The following is a 26,808-nucleotide window of genomic DNA, read 5'->3' on the forward strand; positions in this document are numbered from 1 at the left end:
AAACCGCACCAAAGTTTGCTTTGTAATAGTTTGATTACACGTTCACACCGCCCCAAACGAACCAGACCTGGAGTTGGATTAAAGCGGACTAAACATGGCTGCTGTGAGCACAAACTGAGAGTCTCCACTTGTTTAAATGCTGATGTGGCCACTGACTGCGCTGGCACCTGACCTCTGGTTGGACTGGACCATGAAAATATCTCCCATCTAATTTTCCTATGAAAATCTGTAGAAATATACAAATGAGCCCTGGTTATGCATGATATGGGTTACATGCAAGAAATACGACCAGTAGGACACGATGTCAGGATATTGTGTCAGAATCAAATATGTATCAATCAATGCTGCAAATTTCAATTAGACCAACTGAAATATTGTACAATTCAGTATATTAAACTACCACAATTGGCAGTTTGTCTAAGAAAACCAGTGGAATGGAACCAATTACAAATTATCAAATTGGAATTGAACTCTGGTCCAGTTGGATTCACACCAAAACATTTCAAAATAACCTAAAACATGATCAGATTACTAACAGTCTGGTGTGCTGTGGTGGCGCAGAGGTTAAGCACAACCCACATATGGAGGCCTTGGTCCTCGACGCAGCTGTCGCAGGTTCGATTCCCGGCCTTGGCGACCTTTGCTGCATGTCTTCCTCCTTCTCTCATTACCCACTTTCCTGTCAATTAACTATCAAATAAAGGCCACTAGAGCCAAAAAAAAAAAAAAAACTGATTTAAAAAAAGATTACTAACAGTCCAATTCAGCCCAGTTTGTTTCCTACCAGACTCAGTCATTTTCAATCCAAGTCAATCAAAGTAAATGAAATATAATTTACTAAATTAAAAGAGGATCAAGTTAAATTCAGTCCAGTTTATTCATTACAACCCAGATGTAATTTAGTAAGACGGTTAAAGTTCATTAACAAAGATGAATATTCACACCTGGTTCAGCTTCATCAGACTTGCACTGATTTGATCGTCTTTATAGATCATGGATAAGCACAGAAAAGATTCAGTTCAATTAAAAGAAACACTAAATTGATCCCAGAGGGAAACTAAACGTTGTAACTTAAATTTTACAAGTTTCTTTTTCCTATTTTGTTTGTTTTTTCGGCTGCATTCGCACAACAAGTGAGGATGAATGTTTTACTCACAGCTAGGAACAGAAAACAGCCTAAAATATAAAGTATCCAACATTAAGCACTTTTCACTTCAGTTCACGATAACATTTCTCCCTCTTCTTGACTTGTGTGTCTTGAAAACAAATAATTTAATCGCTGTATGTGTTTTAAGCCAAAAAGCACAATCTTTAATTTCCTCAGAGTGGAAGTGACATCTGAAAGCTTCGTTTATCGTCTCCTCTGTTGATGTTTGCACCATTACAGCGCCGAGGAGTCGCCTGCTCCTTGAAACACCTTCGGCTTGGCGTCGGGACAGAGCGAGGCGGTAATTGGCAGCACGCTGAAAAGGTGTGCTCAGCTCCCATCAGGCCCCAAATCCAGGCTGCTGCTAAACGCTTTCATTTGAAGCAAAGAAGCTGGTGGGAGTTCAAACTCAGAACGATGCAAAATTAATAAACTTCACCTTGAATAAAGCTAAACTTTCAGGAACTGAGGAATGAGGAAGAGCAGAATATGATTTAAAGAAACAAGGGAAGAGATGGAGGATGTTTTGAATCAGCTTTTCTTTAGTTTTCAATGGAAAACAATGAAAAACATGCATTTTTTCATGCAGGGGGGCAGATACTGGCAGTATACCAATGCTGAAAACAGCTAACATCAGCCTACAGACTTACAGAAAAATAACTTACAAGGGTCGACACACACATGTTAAAAGAGGGATAACATCAACTGGTACAGCTGTGTGAAAAGTGATTAAAATGGGCCTGTGCTGATACAATAAAAAAAACTAACAATGGTAATAGCTAACGTCGACCAATTTCGAAGTTAAAAAACAAAAATCGCTAACCTTGACCAACTTCAACGTTAAAAAATGGCTAATATTCGCTAATGCTGATGTTACAAAGCAACTAGTTTTGGTCAAATCCTTAAAAAAGGCCAACATCAGTCGATGTTAAATGATGACAAACACCAAAATCAGCTGATACTAACATGTTAAAAATAACCAACATCGACTGATAGCAACTCTAAAATACGCTAAATAAATAAATTTCACCTAAAGCGAAACATTTAGGGTTTCAGCTTGAGCAGAACATGATTTAAAATGACGAGCGAGAAGGCGGAGGATGTTTCAGATCAACTTTTCTTCCGTTTTTATCAGGCGACTTCACTTCCTGCTTCCACCTTTGTCGTTCCTTAATGACTACAATACCCAGAGAAGAAGAGGAGGAGGAGGAGTGGGAAACAAATCCTGCTTATAACGCGATGTCCAGGCATGTCTTTGTGTAAGAGGGGATGTCAGCTTACATACCACATGTGGGATAAACCATATTACTGTTAATCCCCTCACTAATCTGCAAATGGCTTTTTTTTTTCCCTGACTCTTTTGTTTAGACGCGAGCGGGATGCGTTCCAAAGCGCGCAGTAATGATTAAAAGTAGATCTTTAGGACGGCTGATTTGCAGCAAATCCCGTCTCCCCGCCCCGCCCCGCTCCGCCCGGCGGCGGCGGTGGCTTCAGAGGAGGCGAGGCGGCGGGTTTCTGGGAAAACGAGGCTGGTTTCACTGCGTTCTCTTGTCAGGGATTGTTCTAGTTCAGCTTCTCCTCTGAATGTTTCTGTTTGCCTGTGTTTTCCTCACAATGGCGCCTGCAGGCAGCACCCAGTCTGTAGGTGGAGCTCCGCTGCTCTGACAGGACGCCGCTTTACGATTTTACTAAATATTTAGGTGGATCCAATGGAAGAAACTTTAATTTACAAGAATAAGCAATGAAAAGTTATCAAAATGGCTCGTTGTCTGCGGAAGCATCAGTTTTCTCAGTTATTTGATCCAAATAAGAGAAGTTTATGAATTAAGGATAAGTAAAAGTGATATTTAATGTAAAAAAAAAAACTAAACTTAAAAGTAGAATCAAATTAAAAGACAATTATAAAAATAGTTCAAAAATAAATCTTTTGAAATTAAAAATATGAAAAAAAAACCTGAAATTAGAAAGAAAAATACAAAAATACATTAAAGAAATTCTGGATTTTAAGAGGAAAATCTAAAAGAACAAAAATTAAGCTAAAAGAAAATAAACCAGGACATTAAATATTAGGAGAGAAGAAATAACAAATAAACCTAAAATGAAACTAAAGAAAATAAAGTAAAAAATGATGAAGAGGTGAACGAGTGAACAATGAAAATAATAAACAGTTATTAACGATTATTATAAAGGTTTTATGGTCTTATTGTGAAGTTTTAGTGTAAATAATCCTTTAAATCCGGCCAACTGAAATGAAAGTCGTTACAGTTTGACCTTTGGAGGCGATGCTGACCTGTATCCGGATCCACGGAGAAGTACGGCTGGCCCTCCAGGATGCTGTACACCACCTTGGCGCTGTTCCCGTAGGTGGCGTCGTCTGCGTCCAAGGCCGTCACCTGGATCACCGAGGTGCCTGCGGCGAGAAAACAGCATCAGGACGATGATTCACATGGCGGCTGAAGAATGAGCCTCTGGATAATCGGTGCTCCGTCTGATGAGACGTCCGGTCCTCCTCTGAATGTGAATGATCGTTTCTGTCTCTTTACGTTACCAGAAGCAATCCTTATCACGACGCCGCGTATATCCCCACACATGATTGATCTCCACGGCTAATCGATTGGCCCTAATGTAAACATATCTCTGTCTGCAAACCCCAAGACGCCCGTCGACGTTTCCGTGGTTCCAGAAAGTCTGAGAAACAAATACAGAGCCTGGGAAAGAATTCAGCTTCTTCACATTTTGTTGCACTACTCCTGTGAGTTTTAATGTATTTTATTTGGATTTTACTGAATGCGATTTGGGGCTGCACAGTGGCGCAGTTGGTAGAGCTGTTGCCTTGCAGCAAGAAGGTTCTGGGTTCGATTCCCGGCCTGGGGTCTTTCTGCATGGAGTTTGCATGTTCTCCCTGTGCATGTGTGGGTTTTCTCCGGGTTCTCCAGTTTCCTCCCACAGTCCAAAAACATGACTGTCAGGTTAATTGGTCTCTCTAAATTGTCCCTAGGTGTGAGTGTGTGTGTGCATGGTTGTGTGTCCTGTGTGTCTCTGTGTTGCCCTGCGACAGACTGGCGACCTGTCCAGGGTGACCCCGCCTCTCGCCCGGAACGTCAGCTGGAGATGGGCACCAGCAACCCTCCCAACCCCACTGAGGGACAAGGGTGAAAGAAAATGGATGGATGGATGAATGCGATTTGTTTTAGACAATCAGATTAAAGGAGGTTGAATGTAAATGCAGGCCACACTATTCAGATTCATATTTGACAATTTGTGCCGATATCGATATCTGATTATAATATTCTTATTTCAGTTGATACCTGATATTTACTGACAAAAACAGCTAACATGGACTGATATCAATACAAAAAATATATATTGGCCAATACCGACTTATTAAAAAACGGGAACAGATACGTTAAAATAAATATTTAAATTGGGCTATGCTGATAAGATAAAATAAATAGCTACCATTAGCCAATATGTTACATAACAGCTAATATTGGCCAATACAGCATGAAAGAAACTACTATAATTGGCTGATCCTGATGTCAAAAAATAAATCTATTGTTGTTACCAATATGTTAAAAAAATGACTACAAATCAGTCAATATTGATATGTTAAAAAATTGCTAGGTTTAGTTGGTACAGCATGTCTAAAAACAGCCAACAGTGGCTAATACCAATGTTGAAATAAGGCTAACATCGGTTGATAGCAATGTTAAAAAATGGCGAACATCAACAAAAACCAATGTTAAAAAATTATTAACGTCGGCCGATACCGATATGTTAAAATATGGATAACATCGACAGAAAAAATATATTTAAAAATAGCTAAAGTCAGCGATGCCAAAGTTAAAAATGGCTAAAGTTACCCGATACTAATGTTAACAAATGGCTAACGTTACCTGATACCAATGTTAACAAATGGCTAACATTAGCTGATACTAATGTTAACAAATGGCTAAAGTTAGCTGACACCAATGTTAACAAATGGCTAACGTTAGCTGATACTAATGTTAACAAATGGCTATCGTTAGCTGATACTAATGTTAACAAATGGCTAACGTTAGCTGACACCAATGTTAACAAATGGCTAACGTTAGCTGATACTAATGTTAACAAATGGCTAACGTTAGCTGATACTAATGTTAACAAATGGCTAACGTTAGCTGATACTAATGTTAACAAATGGCTAAAGTTACCCGATACTAATGTTAACAAATGGCTAACGTTAGCTGATACTAATGTTAACAAATGGCTAACGTTACCTGATACCAATGTTAACAAATGGCTAATATTAGCTGACACCAATGTTAACAAATGGCTAACGTTAGCTGATACTAATGTTAACAAATGGCTAACGTTAGCTGATACTAATGTTAACAAATGGCTAACAAAGGCTGACACCAAATGGCTAACATTAGTTGATACCGATATGTTTCAAAATGGCTAACGTCCACCAATACCATTGCTAAAAACGGCTAGCATTGACAGAAACTAATGTTAAAAAATAACCTACACTAAGGTCAATTCCTATAAATCACCCCTGATTATTTCCCTTACACTTTTGTAATTTTTCTTCATCTCTAGCAGAAACCCTAGCAAACAGAGTTTTGGATGCTTAATGTGATAAACTGTAGAAAGCGGAGCGGTGAGTATTTGTGCCTGGATGGCAGGTGATCCAGTTTCTCTTCCAGAAAGAACAAAGGGAGACCGTTAGCCAAGCGCTAGCTCCCAAACGGCGCCTTGCGGGCCAAGTGTTGCCTCATTACATGCAGAGGGAAATTAATTGAGTAGAAATATTTAATGGCAAAGCGCTATAAATACAGAATTGTGCAACAGAATTAGAGAGCGACCTGATGGAAGTTTGCTAATTTGATGTGAGCCGAGGCGAAGGGAGACGTTGAAACCAGAACCGTCGAACTGAGGCGCAGCTCGGCGGCGGTTCGGGGAGATTCTCCAGGAAGTTCAGCGAACCCTGATCGCTAATACCTCTGACAATGGAATTAGACTCAAAGAGGCTTTTTTTCTGTCGCAGATCCACATCAGTCACCTTTAAATCTTTAAGTCAGGAGCGATCACATCACAGGATTTTCTTCTTCTTCTTCTCCTGCTGCTGCTTTTTTCTCTGCCTGTAATCATCCGCGCGCGGGGTTGCCAGGTCTGACAGTTTCCAACCCAAAAAAGACTTAAAATCCCCCGAAAAGTTGATAGCGCCAGATATAGTCATTTATATAAAATAAGTCCAAGAACATTGAATTTATTGAAGGTTTTGTGCTTTTCTGCCTGTCACAATACTAAATTGCCCCAGTAATTATAGAAATAAACGATAATATTGTTGTTTTGAGACCATTTTCAAGTGGTAATAATGACACTTGAACAAGAACACTTTCTAAAGATCAATAAACTTTCAAACTTAATGAACATTTAACACCGAAACTGAAAGAAATGTCCAAAAATAAATAAATAAAGCAACAAAAATGAGAAATAAAACAAATTATAAAGTCTTTGTAAGCAAAACTGTTCTTTAAGCGCACCACACTGCAAAAATACAAAATCTGACCAAGTATTTTTGGCTTAGTTTTTAGCATACACTTGAAATAAAACTAAACTTTCAGGAACACTAGAAGCTTATTTAAGTCAATAATCCCTTAATATTGATGAAAAAGTACTAGATCCACTGGCAGATTATTTGAGCTATAAAATGGGAAAAACATCTTGCTATAAGTCAGGGGTGTCAAACTCCAGTCCTCGAGGGCCGGTGTCCTGCAACTTTTAGAAGTGCCTCTGCTGCACCACACCTGAATAGAATAATTAGGTCATTAGCAAGGCTCTGGAGAACTGAGGAGGTAATTAAGCCATTTGATTCAGGTGTTTTGTACCTGTGGCACATCTAAAAACTGCAGGACAGCGGCCCTTCAAGACTGGAGTTTGACACCCCTGCTATAAGTGAAATAATCTGCCAAAGCAATTTATACCTTTTCATCAATATTAAGGAATTATTTACTTAAAACAAGTTCCTATCTGTGGTTGAAAAGTTACTTAAGAATTAGTTTTGTCTTATTTCAAGTGTAGTCAGGAATTTGCACCAGAAACTCAACCAAAAATACTCGTTAAGATTCAGACTGAAGACTTTTGTCGTCCAGTTTTTGGTAGAAAAAATCATGCAAACGTGAATGAATCAATCCTGCTCATTACTGGGACAGCGCCGTCTCTTCCTTTCTGAGAAAGGAGCCCAGGTTGGATCAATGTGACAGTCCGCAGCAATGAAAGCGAAAGCCAGTGTCACTTTTAAAGGAGCAGCGTCTCGGCGCAGTCACTCGTGAACACATGCTCTGCCACGCGCTGACATCACACCTCGCCTGTTGCCATGGGCACCGGCGCTGCCCTCAGATAAGTGCCGGGCCTCTCTCACTCCGGGTTGCTGAACCGAGTGACAACTGTGTCACATGTCTGACCGCAGTCGCCCCGAGACGCTCTTCTTATGTTTTTCGTGCTGCTATCGATTGGGAGCCTTTCTGTGTTGTTTATCTATATTCATGAGCCGCTTTCAGGGCCAGAATTAAACTTTCACTCGGAGGAGAGCGACGGTGCAAATGGTGCGGCTTCCACTGCAAAAAGTCCCCTTTCAAAAACAAGAAAAAAAAGTACAAAAATAGGGTATAATTTTCTTAAAATAAGAAAAATTATCTGCCAACAGAACAAGAAAATTTATCTTGTCAAGATTTTCTAAAACAAGAAAAAATATCTAACCAAGATAAACCTACAATATCTTAAAATTAGTGTATTTTTACTTAAAACAAGCCAATTTTACTTATACGAGTAAGATATATTATCTTATTTTAAGAAAAATTATCTCAAGTAAAGAAAATGTTACTTGACAGTGAATTTCTTGAAATAGCGTAAAATTTTCTTATTTTAAGAAAAATGTTCTATGTATTAAGAAAATAAATCTCATATATTCTATTTGTATTAGTAAAATTGGCTTGTTTTAAGGAGCCGCAAGGATTAAAAAAGCCACACTTCTTCTCTGCAGTGACACAGCCGACAGTGCTGCTAATTAAATTCAATTAAATTCTGCTTTAATAGACTACGATACTGTGTTTAAAAGATTATCTGCTGCCGCGGCTGTTTAGTCTGGTCTCCTCATCGCTCGTTTAATTAGACGTGCTCTCTTTGTTGAGCCGGCGTCATTATGATGATTGATGAAATCCCACTGATCCGCAGTTTTATGACGTCTGAATCATGATCCTGTTACTGCAGCTCAACCTTCACCTGAGTAAATGTTGATCAATTTAGGTTTTTTGCGAGTCGGTCGCAGCCAAAAGCTGCAGAGACAAAAAAAACCTGCTGGATATCATGGCATATTAAAGAGTCGGACTCGTACATGCAAATGCAGTTGTGTGAAATCTGTTTGCTTCGGTTGAGACTAGGCTAAAATATATTAATTTATTCCTACAAATTCAAGTTCATTTCCAGGAAAATCTCTAATACCTGGCCGTCCGCTGGACTCGGTTTCATTTGGGACCAAAGGTGCAACGTTTGTTACATTTTCAGCAGCTGCTGTTTTCCCCTCCTCGCCTGTGGGGGCGCTGCACCAAGAACCACTGAAGAAGAAAGTGACATGAAACGCAAGTTCTTGCAACTTCTTTAGCATCAGATTTTAGTCTTTAGCTGAAGACCATGAGCCTCTTCTCTGTAGTTCACTTCCTGCTTTGGAGCCGTATCTGGCCCACTTGGTGTTCACATGCGCATTCAAACAGAACCAGAGTTCACTTCAACCAAACCGAGACCGAGGTTTGTAGGTGGACCAGAGTTTACATTTTTGGTGCACATCCAGAATGACAGCTCATCGTTAGAGCTGCAGGAAGTGGACTACAGAGCAGGGCATTCTGGGTAAATGCAACCAAAATAAATGCGTGTTTAGCGTTGGCGCGAAAAAATGGGTTTAGTCACAGACTAAAGGGAAATCCTACAACCACTAAAATCTGACCCTTCTTAATTTTTGTGTACATATTGTGAAGAAGGAGGTTGAGATCAGTGTCTTCTTCAGAGGTTTTTGGTGCAGCGCCCCCGCAGGCGAGGAGGGGAACAAGTTTTTCAAAGGGTTTGGGTCGTTTGAAAGCGAACCGCTGCAGCTGAAAATGCAACAGATGTTGCAACTTTGGTCCCAAATCAAACCGAATCTATCAAACTGTGAGACCATCTAAACCAGAGGAGTCAAACTTTCAACTGTGTATCAGGGCCAACAAAAACAAGACGGAGTAAATTTATGCCAAAAAAACAAAAAAAAAAACTTGGAGAATAGAAAATTAATAAGTTTGAAAAAAATAAAATAGAAATTTGCTAGATTAATCTAGAAGATTCTCTAAAACAAAATGGAGATTTCTGAGGTCAAACTCAAACATTTTAAGCCTCAAATCTCAGAAATGTCCTGGAAAAAAACTGAAAAGTTTGACTGAAGTTTTGACCGTTAGAAATTTTGGACTTTTCAATCTTTTTGAAACTTTTTGAAACTCAGATTCAAATCAAAATACTTCACAGTTTATCTGGCCTTTTTTTTTTACTTTTCAAACTCAGGAATGTCCTGGATTTTTCCAGAAATGTACTCCTCCCCGTTTTCCCCATCTCCACCGGTCCTACTCCCCCGACACACGAACCCGAAGCCCCGGAGTTTTGAGGAACGTACCGACGTCGGACATCTCGTCCACCTGGGCGAAGTACGGGTCCTTGGTGAAGCGCGGCTCGTTGTCGTTGATGTCGTGGATCTTGATGATGAACTCCGACTCGCCCTCCAGCGCCTCGTTGGTGAGCCGGTTGACGGCCTTGGCGTGCAGGATGTAGTAGGCCTTCTCCTCGCGGTCCAGCCTCTTGGTGGCGTGGATGTCGCCGGACTTCTCGTCGATCTTGAAGAGCGTCCCGGCGCCTTCGCCGTTGAGGACGTAACGCACGCTGCCGTCGCCTCTGTCGCCGTCCGAGTGGAGCTACAAAACAAAGCAAAAACATTTCAAATCGGCAACAACACAAAACATTAAATCTCACCAAGGAGTCTTGGTTTTCTAGCGGTTCAACATTTTATAACGTATTTTATATAAAAACCAACACAAAGTAGCACATAAATGAGAAAGGAAAACAAAAAATATCACCAATAATACACCTAAAGAGAGTAAATTATTCTCATTACAAATGGAGCTGTTGCACAGTGGCGCTCTTAAATGGTGGCCAAAAGGGGCCAAGGTCCCTTTGGAAAATTGTTGTATTTTTGTCTAGTTTCTAAATCTGTTATAATGAAAAAATACTAAAATAATCACAAAATAAATTAAAATTAGCTTAATTATTTTGATTCTGATTATTTATGTGTGGTTTTTATTTAAGTTTATTTTTTTTAATTGTGTTTAATTTTGGATATTTAAAATATCTTCTAGTTCTAGTTGTGTTCTTTACAAAATTAGAGTTTAATTGTCTTTAAAGGGTCAAACTTGCATTTATTATGCCATTATTAAAATATTACTTGAAAACGGTGTTAAAACAACATTATATTTCATCTTGTAATATTTGTTATGAGGCTAACTAGTTTAGCGCAAACAGAGAAACTTTTCAGAATGATATAGGATCTTGTTTTAAGTTAATAACTTCTCAATATTAAAAAAAATACTTGTTCTTTTGGCAGATTATGTTTCCCATGTTATAAGTGGAACTTTTTCATTAATATTAAGGTATTATTGTCTTAAAACAAGCTGAAAAGTTAATTGTAAGTTAGTTTTGTCTTTTTCCAAGTGCACTAAGACAGAAACTAGATCAAAAATACTTTTGTTTTATTGCAGTGCATCAGTTTGTGTAATGCTCATTTTAATAAATTTCCACTTTGCCGCTTTCTGCTGCTAATTGTTTCAAACTCATCTTCATGAGCGCTTTCACATTTGCTTAATATGCTTTTCTGAACACCAAGCTGCAGTTTTTTGAGAAGGAAAATAAAATTATCACCAGCTGCAAAAAGAAAATATATAATAAAAAATAAAAATAACAGTGAGAGAACAGGCTGACTGCTTGACTGACAGGGAATCTCTGTCAAAAACACATCCCTGCGATGATCACTTTGTACCAGAAACTGTCAGCAGAAAGCACTTTTCAAAGCAGAGTCGCACTTTTCAACGCGGCGCACACAAACATCAGCGCTCCGACCAATCTGGGCCTTGGCAAATAAACGCTGACAGCTTTGATCGAGCGTGTTTGGTGTCATTTAACAGATTCGTATCATCTTTAGTAAACTGTCACCGTGTTATGATGACACACGCTTCGTGGCTTCACCTCGCCTCTGTGAAAATCTGCCACCAGAGAAGCTGCGTTCGCTGCGGCGGCGGCGGCGACTGTTGCACTCGTGTCGTCACGATCTCCGTCGTGGAGGTTTTCACGACGCCGCCGTCGCTGAAAAAGCAGCCCACGCAAAACCAAAACTGGAAAGTAAACGCACTCTGATGGTTTAAAAACTTCAATAAGTCATTATGAGAAAATAAATATCTGTTGTTGAGCTCATACACTGCAAAAACAGAAAAGCTTATCAAGTATTATATGTCTGGTGTCGAACACAAATATCTTAATAAACTTGAAAAAAGACAAAACTAACTTAAAAGTTGCTTTTCAGCTAATTATAGGAGCTGGTTTTATGTCAATAATTCCTTAATATTAGTGAAAAATGCAGATTATTGCACTTTTAACAATATTTTTTTACTGTAAATTATATAATCTACTAGTAGATTTTAGTCCTTATTAAGGAATTATTGACATAAAACAAGCTTCTATATTTTGCTGAAAAGTAACTTTTACCATAAGCTATATTATTATTATTATTTTTGTGTATTTATTTATTACATTTTACTTGAAGATGTATTTTTGACAAGTTTTTAGAACAAATATCTCAGTAAAGTTGAAATAAGACAAACATAAATAAACATAGGAGCTTGTTTTAAGTCAATATTCTTAAATATTGATAAAAAAATATATAGTTATTATAACATGGGTAAAATATCTTGTTATAAGTGAAATAATCTGTCAGTATTTTTATCAATATTAAGGAATTATTGATTTAAAACAATCTATATCTTGCTGATAAGTTACCTGTATGTTTGTTTTGTCCAATTTTAAGTGTAATAAGATGTTTAAACTAGAAATTTAACAAAAATAAAACCATTTCCCAGGGGGCCATGCCCCCCCCTAACCCACCATTTAAGGACACCACTGCCTTTAAAGCCAGAAACAAAACATCTGCATTAATAACGAGATTAAATCACAAATTCTTGACTTCAGAGACGAAATTACTTTGTTTTTCAGTTGTTTTCCTTTTCATTTGACATTTTTTGTGTCGGTTTATCCCAATAAAACACGATAAAGTGACGTGATAAAACGATGAACCGCTGCTTCTGCCTCTCCACATGAACAGCAGCTTAGCATGCGCTGACATTTTAATTCCTCCACCAAATCCCCCTTAACATATTTATCTCAGAGAACTCATCAAAAGCTCGTCCAGACCCCTTTTCCTCCTCCTTCGCCCGCGTCAGTAATCATAAATATGATAATTACAGCTTCACGGAGGGTCAAAATGTTTGCAGAGGCAGTGAACTAAAAGAGACGGTTCGATTCCAGCGTCTCTTCCCGGTTTCCAGCGTGACTTTCTGCCGTTTCTGGCCCAAACCGAGGACAGATCGAGGGGGGGATATTCGTGTTTGGGTCACGTGGGAATCAAAGTCTCCCCGTCTCATCATATATTAAAAAGCTTTTCATCGCAGGTGCTGGGAGGCTTTACTAATTCATGGAGTTTTATCGGGCCTGGCACACGCGAGGCCAACAGCTTTCTGGATTAGAGTATTTAACACTGTTTTGTTCGGCTGCCTATCCGTCCTCAGCCGAGCGCGTCGCAGAGTTTCACCACGTTTGGATTAGGATCTCCACTGTTTCATTCGCCGTCGAGACGCTTCTCTCCGCACAAACACTCAATCCTGCGGGTCGAGTTTCCAGGCAAAACTGATTTATAGATTATAGATAACCTCTCAGCAAGAAATAAATATTCTCCATTGACGTGATTTATTGTTTTTCTCTTTCTACCCAAACTGGTCTTCAGTTTTTTTTGTTTCCAGAGACGTCATGATTCATTTTATTTGTCGTTTTGTTGATTTATTTTGGATATTTGAAATGTCTTCCAGCTCCAGTTGTTAAATTAGTTTATTGATCTTTGAGCATATATCCTTGCTTTATTATTACATTACTTGAAAATGGTCTCAAAACGACTATATTGTGACTTATGGTGAAACTTCTGGGATAATTTATCATCCAAAATACAGTTTTCTGAATAAACTTCCAGAAAACTGCAACACGGCTGAAACACTGAGTTCCTTTGAATCGAGACATAATCAGTGAAACAATTAATCAATAATCTGACGTGTCACGACGGTGCGCGACAAAATGAAATGACGTTTTATTTTGTGTTTTATGATGTAAAGCACTTTGAACTGATGCTGAAATGTGATTAATTTAAACGTGGAGCTTGTTTTGGGTCAATAAAAGAACCGGCTCCACTGGCTGATTATTTCACTTATAACATGGGAAAAATGTCTCGTTATAAGTGAACTGAAGCGCTTTTTCATCAATATTAATGGATTACTGAATTAAAACGAGCTCATATGAGTCACTTGTAAGTTGGTTTAATGTTATTTGAAGTGTAATTTGGACCAGAAATCCTTGGCAGGATTGTATTTTTTGCAGTGCTCCGCAGCGGGAGAATATTCTGCTTCCAAACAGACCTGGTCGGCTGAAAACAATCCACTTCAACTTTATTATCTTCCTCCCTCTGTTATAGCTGCAATGTCCTTTTCTATGATTGTCTATCAAGCCGCCTATCTCTGCCTGCACGACTGTTCAGATAATAACCATCTCCTTTGGGCTGAGATGCGAGACAGACAGTGTTACACGCGCCGTGTCGGCTGTCATTTCTATGGAAACAGAGAGATCTTGAGGTTTTGAAGAGTTCCTCCTCATCCTCTGTGAAAGATATTACAAGACAGTTCAGAGGATCGAACTGCAACGCCTGCTGCTGCTGTGACCCCGTCCCTCCCAGCTGCCCACCTTGCCGGTGAGAAAAATTTACAGCTGGCCTTCTCCTCAAATTAAGAGGAGGAGGAAGAAAAAAAAACTTATGTGGAAATCAATGTGGCAGCCCAATGTGCATTCACAATGGCCCTTTGATCAATTTATATTGAAAATACAATTAAACTGTCACAGGGGGAGAAAAGAAAGCCACATGTGCTTTCAGTGTGGTCACCAAAAGGGCCCGGCACATCAATAGCCGGCTTTTTCTCCTTTGCCCCCCCTGTGGTCCCAAATTGTTGTAAAAAAAGGCAAAAACATGACGCTATATCCATTAGCACTGGGGGTCTTGGTCTTTTCAAGACAGGGAGCGGTAAAAAGAAAGCACCATCTCATTAGGTCACCGTGTCGATAATAAGACTTTCATTTTAAAAGAAAGGAGAGGATGAGGAGAAGACTGCAGCTAGCAGGGTGCTAGCATAAGCTAGCGCATCTTAGCTTAGAAAAATGAAATAAATAAGAGCGCATTAGTTTTCCTTGGAGCATTATAGCTAAGAAAATAATCACTAATCAACGTTTTATTAGTTTAACCTTAGAATAAAAAGTTTTCTAGCCAACATATTTTCACAGTATTAGCTAGAAGCTAGCCGCTGTTTAGGTTTGCTAGCTGTGCAAGCTCTAATATTGACGACGCCGTATTTGGCGCAGTGGTAGAAAAAAAGGACTAAATGAACAAAATTAGTTTCAGAAATTTTCTAGAAAAAAAAATTTATTTGACAGGTTGAAAATTTTCTAGAAAGATCTCAGAAATTTTCTCAAAAAAAAAAACAGTACTAAAGTCGAATGTACAAAGTTTCATGTTGTTTCCAGTAAATTTCTGAGATTAATCTCAACATTTTTGAGTTTTTTTGGCTACTTGCCCGTAATATACTGTCGTAAATATTATAGTAAAAAGTGAAACATGGAGAAAACTCAGCAACTACTTACCTTTAACGTTTAATGCATAATAACTTGGCACACAGTTCACTAGCTTACCAAATAAAAAGACTGAATCTAGTGAATCGCTAGCTTAGCTTAGCTTTGTGTATATAAACTTAAGTAAAAAGAGGATAGCAGCTAGTTAGCTTCTCTAAGGTTAGCACATTTTAGCTTGAAGATAAAGAAAGTTCAATAAAACTACTTGCTGCTGGCTAGCTTTGCAAATTAGCATATCTAACATTACTGTAAAGTTCTAAATTAAGTAGCGTAATTTTACAGAAGAAAATAAAGTAAGAAAGGGAGAATTAAGCTAGCAGCTGCTTAGCTTTACTAACTTTACAAAGTCTAATATTAGAGAAAAAAGTAAAATACAGAAAAAACTTTAAATGCATCCCAACTTGTCAAATAGCTAATTAGCTTAGCAAAGAAAGAAAGAAGACTGAATCTAGTGACTGGTTAGCTTAGCTTTAAATATACTAACTTAAGTAAAGAGAGACCAGCAGCTAGTCAGCATATTCTAAGGTAAAGTAAGAAAGGTCAATAATGGTACAAGCAGTTGGTTAGCTTAGCATATTCTTAGCATATATAACTACAGTAAAAATAGCATTCAGTAGCATAATTTTACAGAATTAGCTTAGAGACTCAATATTAATTCCTTAATATTGATGAAAAAGTCAGTTCCACTGGCAGATTACCTCACTTATAACACGATAGTTTTCCTATGTTATAAGTGAAATATTATGACATGTTGGCTGTATTAGTACTTTTTATCAATATTCAAGAATTATTTACTTAAAATAAGCTCCTCTGTCCTGCTGAATAGTTACTGTAAGTAAATTTAGTCTTATTTCAAGTGTACTAAGATATCTAATAGACTAAAGATTTTGTGTTTTTGTTTCTTTTTGTACTCACCTAAAGATGCAATTACCAAAACCACCCATAATAATAGGTGCTGATTCAACTTCTATGAGTAAAGTTACCTTTTTGGGGGAATGAATTTTAATAATTTTATGTTTAATTTGAGGTCAGAGGATTTGCTCCTGAATTGTATCAATTTAAATTTATGTCACGAATCGTGAACCGTCATTCTTTTTAGAGAATACTTGGAGCGTTTGCAATTGCAAACAGGTGTTTACCTTCTGAGAAAATGAGAGGTATTATCTCAGTTCTTTCACAGCAAAAACATTCATATCTCTTCCCACATGCTTCACCCGCCAGTCTGAAGAGGGCTGAAGAGTGAAGTGGTGCTCATCAGACATCTGTGCGTGAGAACTTATCAGGGACCCGTCTTTGTTTGTGAAATTAATCAGCTCTGAGTGCAGCAAATGTTAGCGCAGCCTCGATCTGGCCACCATTTGTGCTTCACTCGACTTCGGCCAAAAGAGATGGCAGTGGAAACGGCCTGCTTAGGGCAATTAGCCAGTTAGCTTTTAAGGCCGCGTGTCGAGAACTGGCTGCCTTTGTCGTAGCCAGATGGTAGCCTGAGACCGAGCACAAAAATAGCCCCCGTCGAATAACGACTGCTGACGTGGAAACAGCTCCAGGTCGGAGGTGAAATGTCAGTTAGCGCATTTCGGTCTCCCCCAGGGGGTTTAGCATCTTTTGTTTTTGTGTCACGTCTGACCGTAGAAGCAGTTTGAGCGCCGTCCTGAACCAAACAGCAGAAAGGTCCTCCAGTCACACAAGGAGCTACGAGAGCTTTTGGTGCAAATGAAGCCATGGCACCGCGATGCGCGGGCCACGTTAAGCACTTATGCTGCTTTAGGTTGAAGTTTCATAACGCCAAAGTCTAACCAGAAACAGCTGGTTAGTGTTTGTTATTAAAGGTGACCCATCTCGCTTCCCTGAACAGGTTAGAATAGAACGACGGCCTATGCAAAACATTTTTACACAAAATCATCAATGAGCTGCTTATTTAAATCAGAATAGGCCACGCCCCCCCAACTCACCGTTTACACTCAACACGTGAAAATGGCTGCAAACAGGTGAGCAATTATACAACAGTAGATCTTTGAAAAGCATTAGTAGAGCTTCCTGCACAACCAACCAGAATACAGCAAGTGGTTTCTGGACGGTAAGTCAACAACAACACACTTGTCTTTTCCAGCAGCTGTTGTAAAATCAGCCGACCGGACGAGCTGGAGCTAAGCTCGGGTTGCTAGGTAACGAGCTGGAGCTAAGCTCGGGTTGCTAGGTAACGAGCTGGAGCTAAGCTCGGGTTGCTAGGTAACGAGCTGGAGCTAAGCTCGGGTTGCTAGGTAACGAACTGGAGCTAAGCTCGGGTTGCTAGGTAACGAACTGGAGCTAAGCTCGGGTTGCTAGGTAACGAACTGAGCTAAGCTCGGGTTGCTAGGTAACGAGCTGGAGCTAAGCTCGGGTTGCTAGGTAACGAGCTGGAGCTAAGCTCGGATTGCTAGGTAACGAACTGAGCTAAGCTCGGGTTGCTAGGTAACGAGCTGGAGCTAAGCTCGGGTTGCTAGGTAACAGCGCAGTGTCCGTAGAATGTGACTCAACATTCAGAAAGTATTTGAAACGGCTCATTTTCTATAAATTTAGCCAAAAAATGACTCTGTGATTTGTTCTTAGCACTTGGACTGTTTTCAGAATAAGTACTGACCCAAGTGGACGAACAAAAACAAACAAAATGTGAATTTTGCACAATAAAGTGAGAACCTCAAATGCAGAAGTGCTGGAGCTTTGCTCGGGTCTCGTTTTCCAGACACCAAAAAACATTAACCTACTGCCAAAAAGCAGCCAGGTGTTTTCTAAGCATTTGGACTGATTTCGGATGGAGTAGAAACCCAAACGGAGGTTCAAACAACAAAATACAAAATGTAAAATTTATACACCAGATCCCCTTTATTTCCTGCTCAGTATATTTTACATTATCGTCCCTTTATTTACGGTTCCATAAAGTACACAAGTACAGAAACTTCACCATTTTCTACATCTGCCATGTAATCTGTGCAAAAATAAATATTAAACTTTGAAAACGATGCAAAACCAAAAATAAGAACTGAACTACAACCTGGAGGAAATTTGCCTACATTTACATAAACCTGCCATCAACCTGTTTGCATTTGTCAGGCAAAACATCCAGTAATGAATTAGCTAAATACAACTCCACTTAGTCATTAGTTACTAATCGCGTTTCGCTGTTGGTTTTTGTCACCGCAGAGAAGAACTTACATCCACACTGTTTACACTGCAAAAACACAAAATCTTACCAGATATTTTGGTCTAGTTTATATGTGAGTGCACTTGAAATAAGACAAAACAAACTAGTTTTACGCCAATAATTCCTTAATATTGACCAGAAAAATTCATTTCACTAAAACTTTGTCATGAAAATGAAGGAATTACTGACAAAAACAAACTCCTATAAAGTTACTTCTAAGTTAGATATTCACACTCGAAACTAAACCAAAAATATGTAAGATTTTGTGTTTTTGTAGTGTATTAATTAAACTGGATGAAAACTGAATAAATCCTAATTAAAACAGATCGACTGAGTTTTAGGGGAATAGTAATAAAAAATAAAAAAGTTAAATTATGAGAATAAAATCATAACATTGTTTTTTTGACGAAAAAGTCAAAAAAGTTTCGCGCAACTTAGTGAGATTTTATCAGTTTGTTATTTTTATTTCACAACCTTTCACAGAAAATGCCAAACGTATTTTCTTTTGTTTTTAATTGTCGTTTTTTTTTAATTGTTCAGACTCACATTAGCGGAAAACCTTAAGCGAACCTGGAACAAAGGTCTCAGAAACAGGTGAAATCAGGGGCGGAGCTATAGGGGGGGCTGCTGCCCCCCGAACCGGGCCGGATGGGGGACCAGGTCTGGAGGTGCCAGGGAGGGAGGAATGGTTTCAAGTCGCTTAAATGTCTGATTATAGACTGATTATAGCCCTCACCTGTTGAGAAAGGTGTATTTAATGTTATTCCCCCCCCCCCTCATGCTCAACAGTTTCCAGCAGCTGATGCACGTAAGGGGCCCGGTGATTTGTTAGGGGCCCGATAATAGGCCCCGCCCCCCGGCCCGACGCTGACTTGTTCCGCTAGTGGGTGAAATCACGGCGATAATTACCGGATCTGTTGCCGTTTCCCGCCCAAACACCCAAACTCCTCCTCAGACAGCCGTTACCGCGGAAACCGTGTTGCCGTTTCCCGCCCAAACACCCAAACTCCTCCTCAGACAGCCGTTACCGCGGAAACCGTGTTGCCGTTTCCCGCCCAAACACCCAAACTCCTCCTCAGACAGCCGTTACCGCGGAAACCGCGCCGCTCAGAAACGTATCGGCTAATCAACAACCACCGCCAGGCCGCCGCCGCCGCCGCAGGCCGCCATGTTGCATCGCGTCGCAAACTCCTTGCCTCTCTGCAAGGTGAGCGGCTGATAATGAGGGACGCACGAACACAAAACAACAACGAAAATCACAAACAAGCCCCCTTCCCTCAGGTTTCCTGAGTCACGCAGGACGGGGAGGCGCGGCGGCGCGGCTGCGCTCATCAACCTCTCTTTGTCTTTCCTGTGAGTTGCGAGCCGTAGCTGCAGGCTGCTGTTTGCATGTTGCACCGGTGTTTGTTTGTTTGCATGCAGAGCGCGCAGCTCTCTATGCGAGGGACTGTGTAGAGCAGTCTACCCAGCAGGCCCAGAACCACTGGGGCCTATCAGAGGCTGTAAATACTTTATGAGATATGATAGTGCAGCACAAACACTCCTCAACCACAGGCCATTAACCGTTTTCAGTGGATATGTGCCCTTTGGTAAAGTAAGAAATAATGAAATAAACAAACACTCCCTTCCCCCGGTGACAGCGGCTCCTCTGAGAACCACGCGGCTCGACTGCTAATGAGAGCTGCAGTTCGCTTCCTCTGCTGAAATTAAATAAAAAACTCATCGGATAATAAAGCAAGATTATCAGCGACTAACTCCGAAAATCCTGCAGGCAGGGCCGTGACTAGGTTCTGCTTTACGGGGGCCAGGAAGAGGAACCGCAGCGTTAGATTGGATCAAACTATTCGCACTGGAAAACCGTTTTTGTCCAATTTCTACTGCAAATATCTTAGTACACTTAAATATGACAAAACAAGCTTACAAGTAACTTTTCAGAAATAGATAGGGGATTGATTTAGATCAATAATCTCTAATATTGATAACTGGACATGAACTTAGAAGCTCCTAAATCTTCTGAAAAGTTGTTTGAAAGTTAGTTTTGTCTTGTATATTGTACTTGAAACTAGACAAAAATACTTCTCTGTTTTTTGCAGTGCATCTATTAGCATGTATTATCTATTGTCATATTATGAAATAAAAAAGAAACAATAAAAAATGGAATAATTGCAGTTGTAAAAGGACAAAAGGAGCATTTCAAAGTGCTGGATAAATTGTTCTCCACGCCTCTTCCTGCAAGTCCTGATCAAATTTCCCAAATTCCTTCTTTCTTTCCCAAATGTCTTTGTTAAGCTTGTTCAGATTGAAATTTCATCTGTTAGCACTTCACAACTCTATAAAGAAACGGCAGAAAGAAGGGACAACGAGAGGCAGGATGCGGTTTCATCATTCAGTCTAACTCAAAGTGTCAAGAGCTGCCCCTCTTCCTCATAATAACCTGCCATTGTGTTGTTTCCAGCTCATTTTTCGGCACAAACAAAGCCCGTTTTGGTCCCGCGCCGCGCCCCCCCTCGCTCATGTGATGTCACTCGCCGTGACAAAAGCTGCTTTTCCTTTGTGCTCCTCCAGATTTTCCTCTCGGAAAGCGTCGGCCTCGCTCTACCTGAGGACGCAGATGCGCTCAAGTCGAAAGCCGCTCGCTCTTCCTCTTTAAGAGCTCGCCGCCCGCACTTTATCTGGCAATTAACAAACTGTAATTGCAATCAGAAAAGATGCGATCCTGCGGTAGAACTGGATACTGGAGCAGACAATGAGGGAAAGCGTCCAGCTGCACGCACTCAGAGGAAAACGCAAGAGCCGGAGTCTTGATTAAGTATGCGGGTGGAAGGTTGGTGCTTAAGTGGAGATGGCCTCTCAGGCCGCGGCCTCTGGCTCTCTAAATGTACACCACACTCTGATAATCCATTCTTCTTCTGCTATTAGTCGCTTTACGAGCTCAAAGGACGAGTGGCACATCAATCACCGGCCTCCAAAGACAAAGTGGCTTGATCAAGCTTTGTATTTACATTTGATCTCCACTCACTCAGTTTCTTTTTTTTTGTGGCTGTAATCCTTTTTGTCCAGGACTGAAAGTCAACCTTTAGCCGCGGAGGACGTATGTTGCAGAATCTCATTTGGTTGGATGACTCCATCCTCCGCGGAAACGCGAATGGAATGCAAAGCGCCGAGTCCATTCAACTCCCAGCACAAAACCGCCTTTCTTCCCCCCCGCTCCGTCTCCCTGACCTTGCCACAACGCCCCACAATCGCCTCAATTACAGTAGATTGGAAGAGGAGGCCGATAGCTTGACTTCCGCTCTGCTGCATGTAAAGCAAGCATTATATCGCCCAATTTCTTGTACACAACCCAAACCCCCCACCCCCAAAGCTTCCCTGCCAATGATATCTGGGTCGACAGCGAGTTTTCATGAGGCCGGACCGGATAATACCTTCAGAGGAAGTTATATTTGACTTGATGTGAGCAGAAATGACACGAAGCAAGCAGCCAGTGGAAAGCGAATTGGACAAGAAACGGCAAACAAAGCCTGAGGACGGATTGAAGGACTGAACGACAGCATCGCGTCACGTCAGCCACCAGAAGACGGGCCGTTCCCCGAAGTCTCAGGCACAAAACGAGCCTTCGTTTGGCTCCACGCTGCTCATCTACGTCAGGCTGGGTTTTTACAATCAATTTTATGGGGAAAAAATGGGTAAAAATATACAACCAGGCTGAAATATCAGGTTTAAAGTTTGTTAGCAACCTGCAGGAAAAGCAGGGACTCTCCTCGTTCAGTAGACTCGGTTCGATTCGGGACCAACATTTGCAACATGTGTTACATTTTCAGCTGCTCCTTTAACACTCTCCTGGTGTTAAACCTGAACACATGTTCCCTTCCTGGCCTGTGGGGGCGCTGCACCAAGAGCTACTGAAGGAAACAACATGAAAACCTCAAGAAGACACTGAGCAAAATGTAAACAAAAATCGAGAAGTGACAGATTTTAGCTTTTGTTTCTCTTTTGTTTTTGGTGAAAAACAGCGAGCCATTTCTCCCGCTAGCGCTAGGCTAGCACGTTTGTTTTGGTTGTATTTACCCAGAATGCCCTGTGCTGTAGTCCACTTCCTGCTTTTGGAGCGGTTTTCTGTCTAACTATTACGAGAAAGTGAAAATAATACAAGAATAAAGTCTCAATATTACAAGAATGAATAGTAAATTTATAGCAGCTGCTACAGGAAAAGTTTTTAACACATCAGCATCAAATTATTATCAGTATCAGGACTTTGTGAAGCTATTTGGTAGAAAGAAAGAAAGAAAGAAAGAAAGAAAGAAAGAAAGAAAGAAAGAAAGAAAGAAAGAAAGAAAGAAAGAAAGAAAGAAAGAAAGAAAGAAAGAAAGAAAGAAAGAAAGACAGACAGACAGACAGACAGACAGACAGACAGACAGACAGACAGACAGACAGACAGACAGACAGACAGACAGACAGACAGACAGACAGACAGACAGACAGACAGACAGACAGACAGACAGACAGAAAGAAAGAAAGAAAGAAAGAGAAAGAAAGAGAACCACCAAAAGAAAGACAAACAGACAGAAAGAAAGAAAGAAAGAGAAAGACAGACAGACAGACAGAAAGAAAGAAAGAAAGAAAGAAAGACAGACAGAAAGAAAGAAAGAAAGAAAGAGAAAGAAAGACAGACAGAAAGAAAGACAGAAAGAAAGAAAGAAAGAAAGAAAGAGAACCACCGAAAGAAAGACAAATAGACAGAAAGAAAGAAAGGAAGAAAGAAAGAAAGAAAGAGAAAGAAAGACAGACAGAAAGAAAGAAAGAAAGAAAGAGAACCACCGAAAGAAAGACAAATAGACAGAAAGAAAGAAAGAAAGAAAGAAAGAAAGAAAGAAAGAAAGAAAGAAAGAAAGAAAGAAAGAAAGAAAGAAAGAAAGAAAGAAAGAAAGAAAGAAAGAAAGAAATGTACTTGAAGAGTTGGACTCTTTCAAAGCTTATTTCTCGTAATATTTCTTCTAGTATTATTTTTTCTTTATTCTGCTGATATTATGACTTTATTCTCTTAGTCTGGCGCTGATGATCCATCTCTACACAATACTGTCAATTTTTCATTAGTTAATAGGAAAAAACGCCACATTTCCACATATTTATGAAATTATTCAGCAATTATTTTCTGAATAACCCAAAGTTAAAAGCAGAAAAAGGTAGAAAAATGTCTCAGCTGAACCAGAGACGACTACAACCAATATGTTTCTTCTTTTTTTACATTTTGAAACTAAAACCAACAGTTGTAAATATGCAAACTGTTTCAAAGTTTAAGACGAAGCGCTTGCAGACGAAACGAGCTGCTGCAGCAGCAGCTGCAGCTGCTGCAGCTGCTTTGCTGACGGGAAGTTTGGCCTCCAACAAAAGAGCTGTCAGATGAAATAATGGTAAGGATTATAAAACTCCAGAAAGCAATTCAGCCGAGTGATGCGAAGAAACGATAGTTGTTCCCACTCAGCTGTGTCTGAAGTTCGGAGCCGGCAAAAATAAAATACAAAAAAATAAATAAAAGGGATTGTAGAAATACGGAGTAAGGAAGACATCAAAGTGTCGAGGCTCGCACAGTTAAGACCCGATATTTACACTCACTTAATAGAAGATAACACTGCAAAAACACATTTTTGCTGAGTATTTTTGTGTAGTTTCTAATGGAAATATTGTAGTACACTTAAAATAATTCAAAAATAACTTACAAATAACTTTTCAGCAAGAAGTAACAGCTTTTAAAAGTCGATGAAAAAATACTAATTCCACTAGGTGTCAAACATTTTTCCCATGTTTTAATCACTCAGCATGAAAATGGCTGCAAACAGATGCACAGGTATACAACCGTACATCTTTGAAAAGCATTAGTAGAGCCTCCTGCACAGCCAACAAGAATGCAGCAAGCTGTTTCTGGATGGTAAGTCAAGAACAAAACTCTCTTTTTGTCCAGCAGCCATTGTAAAGCGCATACAGCAGTGAAGCCAGCTGACCAAACATGCTGGAGCTCAGCTTCGGTTGCTAGGCAACAGCACAGCGTACACGGAGTGCGACGTGACAATCAGGAGATTTTTTTTTAAAATGTTTGAACAAAAACATGAAGTTATCGCCAAAAAAAAGGCTGGATGTGTTTTTTTTAGATTGTTTTTGGAACCATTAGAGAACGAACCAGAAGCACAGAAATGTACAAAAGTAGAAATTTGCATAATAGATCCACTTTAAAACAAATTTATATGTTATTTTTAAATTAAATGTAAAAATAACAAATGTTTTTCACTTTATTTTTAAATACAAAATGAAATAAAAAGCTGCACTAAGGGGAAACAGGCAGAGCTTTACCTTCCCCACGTACTGCATGTCCGTCCCAGTATACTCCTCCAGCAGAAAGAACTGGTTCCACATCCAGCCCCGTTTGGAGCGCCGCAGCGGGACTCCGTTGGCGTCCTGACCCCTCAGCCCCGCCGGCCCTCTCCGCCCCCCTGTAGTCCTTCGCAGCGCCCTGAGGCTGTAGCCCGGGCAGCTGAGCTGGACCACGGCCCACAGCATCATAAGAGCGCAGAGCCTCCGCCGATCCATAACCGCAGCAGCAACAAGCCTCAAACCGCCCCGCTGGTCCGCGTCCGCCGCTCCCTGGTCAGAGGCTCAGCTCGCCTCTCATGCTGCGATCTGCTCAGGCGGGAGGAGGCAGGACTCACGTTGGGCGGCGGTCAGTCGGCGCCTGGAACGGAAACACAGGAAAACAGGCTGTTAACGCAAGAAGCAGCTTGAACTCAACGCTGATGGTGAAATTAAACAAAAATCAAGTTCAAAAGACCAAAAAGTATCAGCTTGTCTTCAAAAAAGAAAAACAAGATTAAGTATTTTTGGTTAGTTTACAGTGCAAATATCTTCGTACAATCACAATAAGACAAAACTAAATTTCGAGTAACTTTCCATCAACAAACAGAAGCTTGTTTTAAGTCAATAATTCCTTAAAATTGATGTAAAAACACCAATTCCAGTGGCAGATTATTTCACAAAATGTCTTCTGAGGTGAAAAATGCCCCAGACTCAATATTTACATCCATACGTGAAAATGTCTGCAGACAGATGCTCAATTATGCAGCCGTGCATCTTTGAAAAGCATTAGAAGAGCCTCCTGCACAACAAACAGGAATGCAGCAAGTGATTCAGCAAGACATTTGTCTTTTTTCCAGCAGCCATTGTACAGCAGTAAAACTAGCTGACCAAACATGCTGGAGCTCAGTTCGGGTTGCTAGGTAACAGCGCAGTTCCTAATGGGAGGTTTTTGAAATGGCTCGTTTTCCAGACACCAGAAACCTTGAACTTGTTAAAAAATGCTTTTAACCTTAAATATCAAAATGTTTGAAATGTGAATTTTCATAATATTTTCCTTTTAAGGAGTAACTAACCTAAAACCAGCTCGCATTTCTTGCTGGAAACTTACTCGTAAGTTAGTTAGCTTAGCTGTGTCTCAATTATGCTAAGATATTTGCACAAGAAACAAGACCAAAAAAAAAAGGTAAGATTTTGTGTTTTTCTAATGTTGATTTAGAAATCCGGGGCTGCACAGTGGCGCAGTTGGTAGAGCTGTTGCCTTGCAGCAAGAAGGTTCTGGGTTCGATTCCCGGCCCCGGTCTTTCTGCATGGAGTTTGCATGTTCTCCCTGTGCATGGTGGGTTTTCTCCAGGTTCTCCGGTTTCCTCCCACAGTCCAAAAACATGACTGTCAGGTTGATTGGCCTTTCCAAATTGCCCCTAGGTGTGAGTGTGTGTGTGTGCATGGTTGTGTGTCTCTGTGTTGTCCTGCGACAGACTGGCGACCTGTCCAGGGTGACCCCGCCTCTCGCCCGAAACGTTGGCTGGAGAGGCACCAGCACCCCTCCCGACCCCACTGAGGGAAAAAGGGTGCAAGAAGATGGATGGATTTAGAAATCCTTAAAATTCTTCAGATTTCCAGTTTGCCTCTGAAAAATCCCATGATTGCACATTTACTGCGATCAATTCCAGCAGCATTTCTCAAAGCATTTCCTTTATGTTAGGCCGTCTGCTCTCTCTTTATTTATCATGAAATATTAAATATTTAAGTCAAGGCTAAAGGGAAACCTGGGACAGAAACGCTGAATCCCATCCAGAAGCTCCGTTACAGATCCAGGTTCTCTGACAGCTAGCTGACTGACGGCCGACTGAGAGCCGCATACTGGATAAATATCAGATTAGACGCTTTTCCCGTCAGCGCGTTGGACTTACATCCTGTACAGCTGAATTAAACCCTGAAGCTTCTGCAGCGAACGGCTTCATGTGGAGCCCGGCGCTCCGTCCGACATGTTTCACTGACAACAACAACCAGAACTAATCTTTGTAAGATGAATCTGAAGATCTAGATGGTTGAGACCAGACGGTAAATCCAGAACTAAAATTTGTATTTCACC

The 26,808-nt window shown here is 40.3% G+C and overlaps 1 protein-coding gene across 4 annotated transcripts in view; it reads right to left on the reverse strand.

The window, feature by feature from the left end:
- cdh6 (cadherin 6) overlaps positions 1-26,808 on the reverse strand; it is a 250,407-nt gene that overhangs the window by 29,362 nt on the left and 194,237 nt on the right. For all 4 annotated transcript variants that reach the window (XM_008396406.3, XM_081601526.1, XM_008396405.3 and 1 more), the window contains 3 exons: positions 24,717-25,095; positions 9,828-10,122; positions 3,438-3,557 (listed from right to left, as the gene is read on the reverse strand). In XM_008396406.3, coding sequence (XP_008394628.1) covers positions 3,438-3,557; positions 9,828-10,122; positions 24,717-24,953 — 652 coding nt within the window. In that variant the 5' untranslated portion in view covers positions 24,954-25,095. The remainder of the gene's footprint in view (positions 1-3,437; positions 3,558-9,827; positions 10,123-24,716; positions 25,096-26,808) is intronic.

The sequence above is a fragment of the Poecilia reticulata genome, chromosome 20 (assembly GCF_904066995.2).
Source record: "Poecilia reticulata chromosome 20, P_reticulata-male-v2, whole genome shotgun sequence".
NCBI lineage: Eukaryota > Metazoa > Chordata > Actinopteri > Cyprinodontiformes > Poeciliidae > Poecilia > Poecilia reticulata.